Source organism: Myotis davidii, unplaced genomic scaffold (genome assembly GCF_000327345.1).
Source record: "Myotis davidii unplaced genomic scaffold, ASM32734v1 scaffold149, whole genome shotgun sequence".
Taxonomy (NCBI): domain Eukaryota; kingdom Metazoa; phylum Chordata; class Mammalia; order Chiroptera; family Vespertilionidae; genus Myotis; species Myotis davidii.
The window spans coordinates 5480430-5494102 of record NW_006352194.1 but is presented as its reverse complement, the minus strand read 5'-3'; the positions used below and the strand labels follow the sequence as shown (position 1 = coordinate 5494102).

Sequence of the window (13673 nt, the reverse complement as noted above, 5' to 3'; positions counted from 1 at the left end):
GGGCTGCCACTCCTTTGTCTCCCTGGCACACAGCAGGGGTGAATGAATGAGCAAAGCCCCATTTTACAAGAAAGGAAGCCAAGGCTCAAAGAAGGGGTGTGTGACTTGCCCAAGGTCACACCGCTCGTGGGGGGCTGGGCCAGAGCAGCCTTCTGACCCCGCCCAGGGCTCACACCACTCCAGGCTGCAGCCTCTGCCAGGGGAAAGCTATGCAGCTGGGAGGGAGGAAGAGCAGAACAAGAGCAATGGTGATAGGATGCCTGGGGGTAGAACCTGATAGCCAGGCTGGGGCTGATGTGCCCAGGGCTACTGTGCCTTCTCTGCCACTCCTGGGGTAGTCAGCTGACATTGTGGTCACTGTGTGTGTGTTGGGGGGTGGGGGAGCTGAGGCCCCCCTTGAGCTGAGAACTGGGCAGCTTGTGCAAACCAAATTATGGTGCATAAACAGCACCTCCCTTGACCTGGCCTCAGAGCGGAAAAACAGTGCCAGATGGCACCCATCACAGGCTGTTGATCTTCCTGACCTCCCCCGCACCGCCCCCGCCCCCAGCACCACTCACCCTGATGCCAGCTTCTCGGGGGACCTAGAGGGCAACTGGCACCTCGGAGGCCAGGTCTGCCTCCACCTGGGCTACGCTCACCCACTCTGCAGGCTCACCTTCCCCGGCTTCGCCCTGCCCCTGCCCTATGCCCTGCTTCTTTTGCTCAAAGCACTTAGCGGTGAGTTTGGGTTGTTTCCTTGTTGGTGGCCCCATGCACACCTGTCAAAGGGAGGGACGGAGGAGACAGGGGCAGGGACCTCAGTGTTCTGCCAGAAAAGAGAGTAAATGAGCCGAACTCTAATGCATGGGCAGGACTTGGCTGGTCAGGGGGTAGAGAAGGGAGGAGACATTTTAGCCTGTCCCAGACATCCTCCCCAGAGAGAGCAAGGCCCAGCCAAGCATTCCTGGGTGATGGTAGGGAACAAGAAGATGGGCTGAGACCGCTCGGCTGGCTTCCTCCGTGACCCCGGTGGGGTTGGGGTAAGGCTGGACACTAACACCCCATGAACTGGAAAGAAGGAACTTGGCAAACTCGTGACCTGCAAGGCCCAGGCAGCCACCAGGGGGCAGCCTTTCACAAGGCTGAGCTGTGGAGGGACCTTGCTTCTCAGATGGGTCATGCTCAGTATACAGAGCCTCACAGTTCTGACCCTTAACCTGATTCCGCCGGGTCACGGGGTCACGGTCAGAAGCAGAGCTTCAGTTAGCCACGCCTGATTCCAATGCCAAGCTCCCCTGTCATGTAGGAGCCTCATGGCCTTCAACTTGACCCCTAACCTCCAGGCTTAAGAAAGGGTATAGTGGCCCTAGCTGGTTTGGCTCAGTGGATAGAGTGCCAGCCTGCGAACTGAAGGGTCCCAGGTTCCAGCCAAGGGCACATGCCTGGGTTGTGGGCTTAATCCCCAGGAGGGGGCGTGCAGGAGGCAGCCAATCCATGATTCTCTCTCATCATCGATGTTTCTATCTCTCTCTGCCTCTCCCATCCTCTCTGAAGAAAAAAAAAAAAGCGTGAAGTGTGGACAGAACCCAGTCCTCACATTTACTGTTTGCTGGGTACCAGGCTCGAAGAGCTTGGTGCTTGAGAGATTGGCAGTGCCCAGTCAATGTGAGCTATTATCATGACCACAGCCTCCCTGGGCAAATGCTGTGACCGAAAAGCAGCCCGGTGCAGGCAAGAGACTAGCTTTGGAGTCTCTAGCCGTGTGGCCTTCAGCTGGGAACTCCACCTCTCGGAACCTCCGTCAGTCTTTCCATCTGCGAAGTGGGTAGAACAACCTGCCCTGCTTCAGAAGGTTGTTCTGAGGACCTGATGAAGTGGGTGTAAAACCCCGACCCAGCGCCCGACGTCCTGAAGCCCCCGGCCCAGCGCCCTACATCCTGAAGCCCTGTGGCTGTCCCAGGCGGAGCTCACGTTACCTGCAGCTCGGCTGCTGTCACTTTGTGGTAGATGAGCTCCTCGTCCCGGCGCTTCTCCTGGGGGATGGTGATGTTGGCCAGCATCGTCTCAAAGTCCAGGATCTGCTGCATCTGGGGCCGCACGGCGTCCTCGTCCCCTCCGCCCAGCAGCTTCCCCAGCTGGACCATGTAGTTCAGGTAACCCGTCAGCACCTGTGGGACCCCCGAGCCTGTCAGTGGCTGCCACCACTGCCCCTGGTGGCCCAGCGCAGGGAGGGGCTGGTGCTTTCCCCGGGCACCCACCGGAAACAACTTCTAGAATGAGTTCGGCAGGCAGTGCACCACTTCACGGCTCCACATGGCCCTGGGGACCAAGGCCCCAGGTCCCCAGGAGGGTGGGTCCCTGCTGTCCAGGTCCTCATTCCCTCCCGCATGCTCCTCCCAGACAGCAGTCTTTCAGGGCCTGGAACTCACTTTTCTGAACTGTCCTCTGTGCCCGCCCCCCCCACAACCCCCCATCTAAATTAGGTCCCCAGGTTACCTTCTCAGTTCACCTTCCTTATCACCATTTGTCATTATGCCTCTAATTGGTGGTTAATTAACATCTGCCTCCCCTACTAGACCTGAAGCCCCATGGGGCAGGAACCAGGCGGCCTTGTTCACCACTATCTCCCCAGCATCAGCCATAGCAGGCACTTGCTCATCAGGCCAGGTCTCCCCGGGACACCACGGATGCAGCCAGGGGGATGGGAAGGCGTGGGTTTTAGAGTCAGCGGGTCTGGATAGGCATCTCAGTCTCCGCTAAGTGACCTTGAGCAGATCACGTATTGCCTCTGAGCCATACTCTCTCCTCTGAAGTAGGCAAGGTAAAAATAATACCCAGGGACAGATGAGGCGAATGAAGGTCAGAGGAGACGTTCGGTATCTGCAGGGTCACTGGAGGGCCACAGGTGCTGTGAGTATAAAAGGCCCAGCACCCCCAGATGGCAGGGCTGTACCGCTGCATCGCTCTAGAATGGGGACACATGACACCTGCTCCTGCCTATTGTGCCCATGATGCCTGGATGTGAACCAGCCTCACTCTGGAATGGGGCCATATGACAGCCTCCCTGCCAGGGACTGCGTGTCACCTATCGGGTAAGTGACACCTCAGGGTTCCTGTTCCTCCAGCTTCAAAGACCTGAACACTCGGGGGACACGGGTGGGGGACCAACCACTCGGGGGAGAGCTGGGGGAGGAGCCACTCCCTTTGCAGAGGCCCACTCACCTTCTCATTTTCCGTTTTGTTCAGGTAGTAATCCCTGGAGGGCAAGCCCAGGCCAGCCTGGTCCACCTGGAGAGGAAGGCGGGAGTGAGAGGGAACCGCCTGTGGCACACGCACCCTGCAGGCCTCCACCCACCAGGAGGAGCAGACAGCTCACTAGCTGTGTAACCTTGGTCAAGTCACTGACCCTGCCTGACCCCCAGGTTCCTCATCTGCAAAATAGGGGGGAAACAGCTCGCCCTCAGGCTGGAAGGGGGGTTCAAGGAGAGAGTCCCAGTAGAGGGCTTGGTGAGTGGGGGGCTGGTGAGGACTGTCCACTCCCAATAGTTATGGCCACACCTTGTCAGACCTAAGTAGGTGTTATTATAATGCGTTGGATCTCTTCTCGGCCATTTGGTTAAGATCCAGTGTACAGTTCATTTCATTGGAAAGGAAATTGAAGCTCAGAAAGGTTGAGGCACTTGCCCAAGGTCACACAGGGAGTGAATGGCAGAGATTGGAGGGAGCTCAGCCTTCATGGAGAGAGGTGTACTCAAAGCCATTCCAGGCAGAGATACAAAGGCTGGAGGCTGAGGTGGGGGGACCAAGACATGGCTCCAGCTGAGCCTAGGCCAGTGGTCGGCAAACTCATTAGTCAGCAGAGCCAAATATCAACAGTACGGCGATTGAAATTTCTTTTGAGAGCCAAGTTTTTTAAACTTAAACTATATAGGTGGGTACATTGTTATTAACTTAATGAGGGTACTCCCAAGCTGGCCTTTGCTAAAAACGTCCTCAATCTGACTGAGGTACATTCGCTGAGGTCGACCCCTTCCAACTCTCCCATCCACACTCGTCTTGTATTCTAGTTTCGTCTATCTCCTTTCCGAAAACCGACTTCTGCGCATGGGCCACGAAGTTTCAATCGCACCGTACGTGCGCGCCCGCACGTGGTATTCTGTGGAAGAGCCACACTCAAGGGGCCAAAGAGCCGCATGTGGCTCTCGAGCTGCGGTTTGCCGACCACTGGCCTAGGGGTTGACCTCATCCCTAGAGCCCACGGTGACATAGCAGAACCCTGAAGATCCCTTGGTGCTGCAGCAGCCACACCTACCCCAGGAGACAGCCTGTCCTTTCCAAACTTCTTGCCGGTCAAGCTCTCACCATTGGGAGCCAAGACTGTCTGCCAGGCCAGGGCAAGTCCCCTCCCCAACTGCCCCAAGGCAGCGCTTGCTGAACTCAGAACAGCCCATGAGGTGCTGCCCGCTCCTTCCTGGAATTCCAGGTCAGCTCACCTGGATCACGTTGCTGTTGGAGTTTTTGGAATCGGCGCTGACATAGACGGAGAAGAGGGGCGAGGTGCGGTAGCGGGATGTGACCGCCTCCAGGATCTCCTGGAAGTTGTCCTTGTCCCAGGGCCCTGTGATGTTCCAGCCCCCGAGCTGTGCGGAGGGAGGGAAACAGGGAGGGGTGAGACGGCGGGGCGACCCGGGTGTGAAATATGCTTCTGAGGCCGACAGGCTCTGTGACCCTGGCCAGCCACCTGACCTCTCTGAGCCTCAAGAGCAAACGAAAGGGAGGCCGTCATTAGCAAAGACGCGCACCCTCGACAAGGGAGCTGCCGGTCCACGTGGCGGCTGCTCCCTGGCGGCTGGGGGTGGGGCGGGGAAGACTTTTCCGGGACTCTGTTTATTTTTCTAGCACTAAGTCACATGAATGTCATTCCTACTGAAGCATAAATTCAATTGTGCCTAAAGCAACATATTTCTTTTATTTTTAAGCTGTACTTACTTATTTTTCCATTACAGTTTACTTTCAATACTGTCCTATATTCTTTTCAGGTATAAGGAAAGCTCTGTATTTTTTAAAAGATTATTTTAGTTTCTCTCAGAGTTAGATTTTTAAAAATCTCCTTGGTGTTCCTGGTTGGGCTCATGTTGGAGGGGGAGGGACGGTACAGTCCCCAGTGTGCACAGCTCCCCACCCGCCCCAATGCCTCCCCCTCTCCCCGCAGCCGAGCTGGAAGGCGGGGCCTGGAGAGAGCAAGGGCCACCCCCGTGTGTGCGCCAGGCAGCCTGGCAGCCCCGGGCCAGGAGGCCGTCGAAGGCTGACCGGAAGGTGCCCAGGAAGAAAGACTCTTTCTCCTGGTCAGGGGGCCGGGGAGGCCCTGGTCAGAGGGAGGGCTCTACTTGCGCTGCAAGACTTCCTGTTGCTTCTTGTGGACACACCCCTGTCACACACAGACACTCTCTGAGGACAAGGAAGCAGCAACACAGAGAACATTTCATCTGTAAATACAGCTCCTGTCCCACACGCAGATGCAGAGGCACATGTGTATGACAGACCTCCCCACACAAATACACACACGGATGCGAGGCAGCCAATCAATAATTCTCTCTCATCATTGATACTTCTATCTCTCTCACCCTCTCCCTCCCTCTCTGAAATCAATAAAAATATATTTTAAAAAAATAACAACAAATACACACCGGACAGTCCCACCCACAGAGAGATGAGCATGTGCATGCACACACACACACGCACACACACACAACCCTGGCACTGTCAGCAGACAGGCTCCACCATCCACGGCCGGTCCTGGTGGCAGCTGGGCGCTGGGACAGAAGCCAGAGGGGCAGGCAGGTGGCACGGGCGGGGGAGATCGGGAAAGTCTGCCGGAGGAACTCACCCTCTCAATCATCTCCATCAGGGGCTTGGCCTTGAGCTCCTCGATCTTGGTCTCGTTCATACACGCGCGGTAGTACACCTGGGCCTTCTTTTCTGCTTCGCTCACACTGGCTGTGGAATTTTCTGGAATGACAAGAGAGCCGTTTGCGACATGCCCCCCGTCCCGCTGGGAGCCCTGGGTGGGCCTCTGCAGGCCTAGGGCCCTGCCTGTCAGGGCAGCGGTGAGGAGCTGTCAGAGCAGGTCCAGGACTGCCCCAGGGCACAGCCTGGCAAACGGGAGGTGCCCCTGCTTTGAGCTGCTCGCAAACAAGAAGAGAATAAATACACTGCTTCCCCCGCCCTGGTGGTCGGGTGTGCAGACGTGTCCCTGGTTGGCAGTGTGGGTGCCCAGCTGGGGGCCGGTCTGCTCCCCCTCCGGCCGCAGGGCCCCAACACCCCCGCCTGGTGCATGGGACAGGCCTGTCTAGGCTTCAGATCCCAGATGGCCTCCCCTGTGATAAAGACTGGGAGTTGGGCGGCAGCCTTAAAGGCCTCACTCATTTTATGAATTTCAGCTTCTTCCTCTGAGGGCCCGGGCATGTTCCTCAGATTAACAGTAGACTCAGGGGCCGTTTGCCGTTTCCCTTCACAAACCCAGTGGGCAGCGTCACAGCCCCTTACGCTGGGATACCCGGGAGACCGTCCTCCTCCCTGTCCTTGGGCCCTGGTCCAGATGCCACCTGCTGAGGGCCGTGCGAGAGCTCAGGGCAGGGTCCCAGCGGCACCCGGGGAAGGTGACCACTTCCTGCTGTTCAGGCCACAAGGACCTACTATGTGCCTGAGCTTTCGTCTCAGGGCCCCAACGCCCTCAGTTCCCTCTGTCCAGCTTGCTCCCTGGGGGGCTCCTCGCTGCTCTGGCCACTTTGCCTCAGTTCCTATTTGTCTTTCCTGGACCCTGAAACTCCCTCCTTTGCTTCCTTCAAAAATACCCCAAACCCCGCGCCCTCCATGAGGACTTTTTTGGTGGAAAGTTACCCATTCACCCACTAAACAGACGCTTACTCTGTGCAGGCTTTGGGGGTGCAAAGACAGCCTCCCTGTCCTCTGGAAAAAAGCCAGGTGGGGAGGGGACCGACGAGAGTGGGCTGGAAGAGGTTTATGGGGAAGAGGAGGACCATGGCCCTTCTGCATGGGACCCTGTCCAACTCTCCTCGGCCTTCAAGGCCCCTTCAGGGGGCTCCCACGAGGTTCATTCATGTAGGCTCTCAGCACTGAGCACCTACTGGGTGCCAGGCTCTGGGCTGGGCACCAGGGTTTACAGCCTCGAATAAGACCTGCTCCCGCCCCCAAGGAGCTCAAGGTCTAAGCGTAAACACAGGCGTACAAAGATGTGGACCTCGAGGCCCCAAAGTGCTTTAACGCAAATGGTTCTGGAACCCAGAACAGAAGTCACACACTTGGGTGGGGTGGGGCCCGGGGGCCTCCAGAGGGCGTCCTATTTGAGCTGCTTCTGGAAGGTGAAAAGTTACTCACCAGGTAGGAATGAGGGAGAGCAGTACCGGGTTTGGGGGGAGCTGGAGAGTGTGAGGAAGCACAAGCATAAAAGGGCATGCAGTTTGCAGAAAAGAAATCCATTCTCAGCCAGCTGGTGCAAAGGACACGAGTCACTTCCTGGCTGGTCTGATCAGCTTGCCCGGCCTTCATCCTGAAGCTCCCCCGCCCCCAGTTCTTACCCTAAACAGCACCACGGTGTCCAATGGTTGCAGAGTCAGCCCTGCCTGGCTGAAGTCAGGGGACAGCCCGAGAGGGAGGGGTAGTTTGCAGGGCGAGCGGGTGACAGTGTGCCAGGGAGTAGTGAGGAGCTATGGGGGCACATTGCCCTGCAGGGCAGCACCAGCATGTCCCCGTGCCCCTCCGAGCAGGAGAAGCGCTCCCTGGAGGAAGGGCAGGGACTTGTCCCGGCTCTTCACACTCAAAAAGCAGCAACGCAGGAAAAGCGAAGTGTTCCCCACCCCCTCCCGGGGGGTGCGTTTCTACAACACCTCCCAGCAGCTAGGCTCCTGGACGGGAAAGCAGGAATCCTCACTGGCTGGCCACATCTGGCTCTGGCCGTGACCCTGAAATGCCAGGGCCAGCGTCAGGGGAGGTACACTCTGTGCGCTCCGGCCCATCAGGGGGCCGGGCACCTCCCTCCCCCAGTGCCCCAAGGCCACCCAGATAAAGGCCCACAGAAAGGCTCCAGGAACAGGCTGGCTGGCTCATTACAGCAACTTCCAGGAGGCCCCCTCCCCCACCTGTTTGCGGAGGGGCAGGAAAGCAGCCAGCCTCCTCCTCTCCTTCGGGGTTCAAACTCCCCCTGAGCTCTGCCCCCTGGGTGTCACTCCACCCATTTCCCCACAAATATTACCAAGTTCTTATGGTTTGGTGGCCACCAGGCTGAGTGCAGAGGTGGCATAGGCAACACGGACGCGAGTCTGACGTCATAGGGCCCGCAGCCCGCACAAGGGCGAGACAGACAGGCGGCCATGACAGTCACCAAGGCCTGGGATTACACAATGGGGCACGTGTGGTAAGAATCACCCGAGGCCGTGGGGGAGGATGGCCCGGAGGCAGCGATCCCTGTGAGCTCTCGATGAGCTCCACGTGGAGTGGACATGGGCTGCCTCGCCCACCAGTCCGGGTGCTGGTCGTGCCTGCTCCCCAGCGCCGGTGGGCACACAGTAGCCATCAGCGACGTCTGCTGAAAGCACAGAGCCCAGTGTCTGCTGCTGCTAAGACGGTCGCAGCATCTGGGGGCCGACAGGGTGATGAGGTGCAGCTGCACACTGCCTGGGGAGGAAATGAGGCAGCTGGGGCAGAAAGGGACAGGAGTGAGGGTCCCACCAGGAGTCAGTGTTCATACTCCCTGATTCCCTTGCTGACCTGGCTGGGGCGGGAGCCCTGAAGAAGGGAAAACCCCTCCCCTGCTCACCCACCTCCTCACAGGGCACTACTACCTGGCAGGTACCAGGGGGACAAGAGCTGAAGGGAGATGGCCAGGTGGGAGCCACTGTGACAGTGAGCGGTGAGGGCTGGGCCAGGTGGCAGCAGACAAGGGGAGAGAAGCAGAGGGAGCAGGAGGGAGAGGAGTCAGTCCAGCATGCTGCCCAGGTTTCTTGGTCTGAGCAAAGGGTTGCTACTGAGGTTCGGAAGGCTGGGGTGGGGGCAGGGGTGGGAGTGCAATAGCTCTTCAGATGTCTATTTAACCTGAGATGTCTATCAGACATCCAAGGGGACCTCTCTCTGGGTGGGAGTTTACAGAGCCGTGTCTTGAACTACTTGGAGTCCGAAAGGACCCTGGCGTATACAGACACCTTAAACTTGGCCATGAGCCCCAGACCACTCATTCGCAATACGGGCAATATTGCCCCCAAGGGGGAGAGAATTAGTTCTTAGGGGGTAGAAACAACTTAATATTTTTATTTTTAAAGGAGTTAATTTTTTTTCTAATATATTTTTTATTGATTTCAGAGAGGAAGGGAGAGGGAGAGAGAAACAGAAACATCCGCGATGAGAGACAATCACCGATCGGCTGCCTCCTACACATCCCACACTGGAGATCAAGCCCGAAACCTGGGCATGTGCCCTGACTGGGAATGGAACTGACCTCCTAGTTCACAGGCTGATGCTCAGCCACTAAGCCACACCAGCTGGGCCCAACTTACTATTTCCATGGGTACATACAGTGCGTAACAGGTCTACAGTGTATCTGTGGTATTGAACTTTTAGGAGGAGGCAATAATGAAAAAGGCTGAGAAACACTGCTGGGGCTGACCTGGGTCCTGCACCTCCCAGCTGCCACCTGCTACCTGCCGCCTGTCTCCTCCTCTCCTCATGTCCACGTTCCTGCCCCAGGGCCACGGTGCTCACTGTTCCTCCTGCTTGCCACACTCTTCCCCTCACACCCATGTGGTCCGTTCGCTCACTCAATTCAAGTTCCTCCTCGAATGTCCCCTCCTCAGAAAGCCCAAAGCCCACCCTTCTCTGCCTCCTCATCCCCCTCAGGCCACACATGTTCTTTGCTTTTTTTTAACCCCCTAATTCTTCATAATCGTATTATTTACTCATTTATTTGCTTACTGTTTGTCTCTCCTGCTGGAATGAACTTCCACAGGAAAAGACTGTCATATTCCTGACACAATGTCTGGGACCTAGCGATGTCTGGCACATAGCGTGCAATAGAGTCACTGAGTGAATGAATGAATGAGTGAGTGAATGAATGAGTGTGTCCTCTGGCAGCTCCACAAAAAGAGGTGTCGACCACTTCAGCCTGAGGGAGGAGGCTTGGGTTCAAAGTGAAAGGAGCCACAGACAGCTTCCTCTCTGGGAAAAGCGTGGTTTCCTGTAAGACACCCTAGCCGAGAAGGTTCCATGGGACCAGCAGGGAGGCATCAACAGGCAGTTCCCAGAACTGAGTCGGGAGGTGGTGGCACTGCCAGGGCCCCAGTGGAGATAATGTGGCTCCCAACTGCCTGGGTCCTTCCTCCTAGCGAACCCGAGTTCCAGAAACTTCCTCAGTCACTTCCCCAAAGTCCCAGGGAGGAAAGACAGCACACCATTTAATCGGCCCGCTTCTTCCTCTGGGAGTTTATACTGGCACAGCCCCCGCCTCACTCCCCGGGAGGAAAAAACGCCCAGGCAGCTGGGCCGCTGCAGAAATGGGGGTTACTGGGAATTCTGGCCAGGAGCTTGTGGGGGAGGGAGAAGCAGGGGAGGGAGGGAGCAACTCCACATCAGAGCAGGACCAGTGTTTGTCTTAGATAAACCCACAGACTCAGCTCAGACAATCCCAGCCCTCAGGAGCCCCATCCTGTGAGGGGATGTGGGGACCTGATACGGGAGGTACCTTTTGCTGCAGAAGAATCAAAAGAATAATAACACGGCCACCATTTCCCCTGCCCACTTCAGGCCAGGCCCTGTGCTGAGACCTGTTCGTCAGCACCGACACCCTGGGGTGCACAGGATCACCTCCTGTCAAGGCGCCTGCCTAGGGCAGCAGAGCATCATCGGTCAGCCTCCCTGAGAAAATGAGCTGCTTCCTGTGTGTGGGCGTGGCTGTGTGTGCATCTTGTCATAACAATCTCCACCGGTGGGTGTTAGTATCACGCCCAATTGATAGGCAAGGGGCCGGGGAACCGGTCCAAGGTCACACAAGTGAGTTCCCGAGGCTGCCAGGACCAGGATGGGAGCCCAAGCTCTCTCTGCTTTCCCTGCCTTGCCTGCAGGCCGGACACCCCCTCCCACCCTCGGGCCAGGTCATCCATCAGACCATTTAACCGCCCCCCCAAACAGGAGGGAAGGGCCAGCGGCTGCAGCCACGGTACTGGACAGAAAGCATTCCCTACAGGCTCCGGATGACGCAGGAAGAGGAAACTACATTAGACAGTAAATACTGGAAAAATAAATCCGAATGAAAATACAAGAGCTGTCACAGGTGACAGGATTAATTGCCCAGTGACTGACATGGACAAATTTAATGCTACAGGAATAACCCTGTATGTGTTTCTCGGGGAGACGTGTCAGGGGGAGGAGAAAGGCAGGCCGCTAACTTTTTCTTCACGGAATCTGTATTGCCTGAATGGTTACAATAAGCAGGCATGAATTTTTGTGTGTGTGTATTACTCTCATAATGTAAGACGTAGTAAAGGTGACGGGTACACAAAATGTAATTGTAGCTGAAGCCGGAGAGGCCCTTTGGTGGCCATGGGAGCCATGAGGGAGGAACAAGTTTGAGAAAAGTCTCGCAGGACTGAAAGGGGGTGGGGTAGGGCCTCTGGATGGCAGAACAGTCTGTGCTAAAAGCACACGCTGGCAAGCCCAGGGCAGCCCAGCCCAGGAGGCGATCCTTCCCCTGATAAAGGGAGGACACACTCTGGTCTCCCATGAGGACAGCCCAAGCTGGCAGCTGGGTGGGCGGCAGTGTCTCAGGGACGAGGCATCTGTCTCATGCAGCTGAGGTCACTGCCCTCCAGCCAGCAGGCTGCAAGGACATGCCACGGTGGCACGAGGCCTAGTTCAACCCACCTGCTACAGATCTGCCTGGATTTCCTGTGAGGGGCTAGTGAACTCACTGTCACACAGGGGAGGTCTGCCCAAGGTCACGTGCAAGCTGATCCTTATAGCTGCTCTGCATGGCCAGCTGACAGTCCTCACCGGCACTCTGCCTGTGCCTTCTCCCCCTTCCACCTGGGGAAGCTCACCCCAGGCCAGCTGGGACAGCCTGCACACCCCCCCTCCTTGCCTGGTCCAATCCCCATCAGCCTCAGCTCCCTCCTGAAGCCCGTTGGCTGACCCCTCTGTCTTGGGGAAGCTGAAACCAGCTTGGCCTTAAGCCCAAGAATGCACTGGCCCACGCTCCTGGATTTTTTTGTCACCCACTCACCTGTCTCCTGGCTTTTCAGGCATTTCCAGGTACCAAGGCCTGAAGGTGAAGGGCCATTTCCAACTAGTTCCCAGGAATGGGCCTGGGGCGAGAGGACCCCAGGAGGAAGCTCCTGGTCAGTGTGACATGGGGGTGGCCCCAGCTATTGTGTTCACCAGGCCTAGACCAGCCTGGGCCAGCCTGGAGCTCAGCCACACAGGAGCTTGAACCACTGTGGCCGCTCCGCAGCCTCCGCGTGGTGAAGGTGACTCAGCAGAGTCAGGGGAGAAAGCATGTGGGTATGAGGCCCCACAGCCCTGGGGCTGAACCCCAGCCCCACCATTTCCTAGGAAGTACACTTCCTCTTTGTTTGTGAGCCTCATCTGTAAAATGGGCAGACACAGCCTATGCTGTGGCTTTAATAAAATACAAGTAAACAGCCCAGCACGATCGTGGGCTGATGACTGGCGCAGTCCGGTGCTTCCGTAAGAAATAACAGAAGCAATAATTACTCTCCAAACCCCGATGAACCCTTAGGACATCTCCCCTAATGCTCTGAGCTAGTCCCCACTTTCCAGGTGGAGAGCTGGGGCCCCGAGGGCGGAGCAGCTGCTCTGCAGTCGCCCGCTTGCTGGGAAGAAGTCTGGGCAGGAAGTCACTGCCACACCCGCAGGTGAGCGACCTCCTCGGTGCCAGGCTCTATGCTAAGCACGCTGACCCTCACATGCAAGTCAAACCTCACAGGAGCTCTGTGTGTTCGGTGGCATCGTCACCCCCTTTTTACAGACCATGAAACAGAGCTGGAGAGAAGCTGGTTCATCTGTTCGAGGCCACACGGGTGATAGGCTCGCATGCCAGGGCTGCCTGACCTCCAAACCCTGCAGTGTGGCCTTCCGATACCACCAGACCCCGGACCGGGGGCAGGGGCTTGAACGCACAGCTCTGGCTGTTCCGTGCCCAGCTCAGTGCAGCCCCCCGCCCCCATTCCTGACCTTCAGGGACAGGGTGGATGTAAGGCCAGAGCCCAGGGCTGCAGGCTACTCCTCATGGGCCCTGCCACCTGGGGGTGGACTCAGTCCTGGCACAGACCCAAGGTCCTCCTGATAAGAACCAGCCCCAGAACAGCAGGGTCGGGATCACAGGCACCGTACACCGTACACAGGGGCCAGTTCTGGGCCTAACTGGGAAGTTTAAGGGCCTGTCCATCCGCCTTTCTTCCCCTGTCCCCTCTCGGGGCTAACGGCTCCCCGGGGCTGGAACCCCTCTCCATCCTGACTGGCAGCGTGTCCTTGGTAAAGTTACCTAAGACTTCTAAGCCTCAGTTTCCTCATCTATAAAATGGGAACCACAGTGCCTACAGCCCAGGGCAGCTATGTGGATGGGGGGTGGGGGGAGGGAAGGGGTAGTATAAAGAGATTGGTCCAGT

General features: G+C 57.2%; 1 protein-coding gene across 1 annotated transcript in view; it reads right to left on the bottom strand.

Moving 5' to 3' along the window:
- Positions 1 to 13673, bottom strand: part of ECE1 (endothelin converting enzyme 1) — a 42034-nt gene that overhangs the window by 19887 nt on the left and 8474 nt on the right. The window contains exons 3-6 of the mRNA XM_006777663.2: positions 5870 to 5991; positions 4476 to 4622; positions 3205 to 3270; positions 1959 to 2150 (exon numbers count right to left, since the gene is read on the bottom strand). Of these exons, the coding sequence (XP_006777726.1) occupies positions 1959 to 2150; positions 3205 to 3270; positions 4476 to 4622; positions 5870 to 5991 (527 nt within the window). The remainder of the gene's footprint in view (positions 1 to 1958; positions 2151 to 3204; positions 3271 to 4475; positions 4623 to 5869; positions 5992 to 13673) is intronic.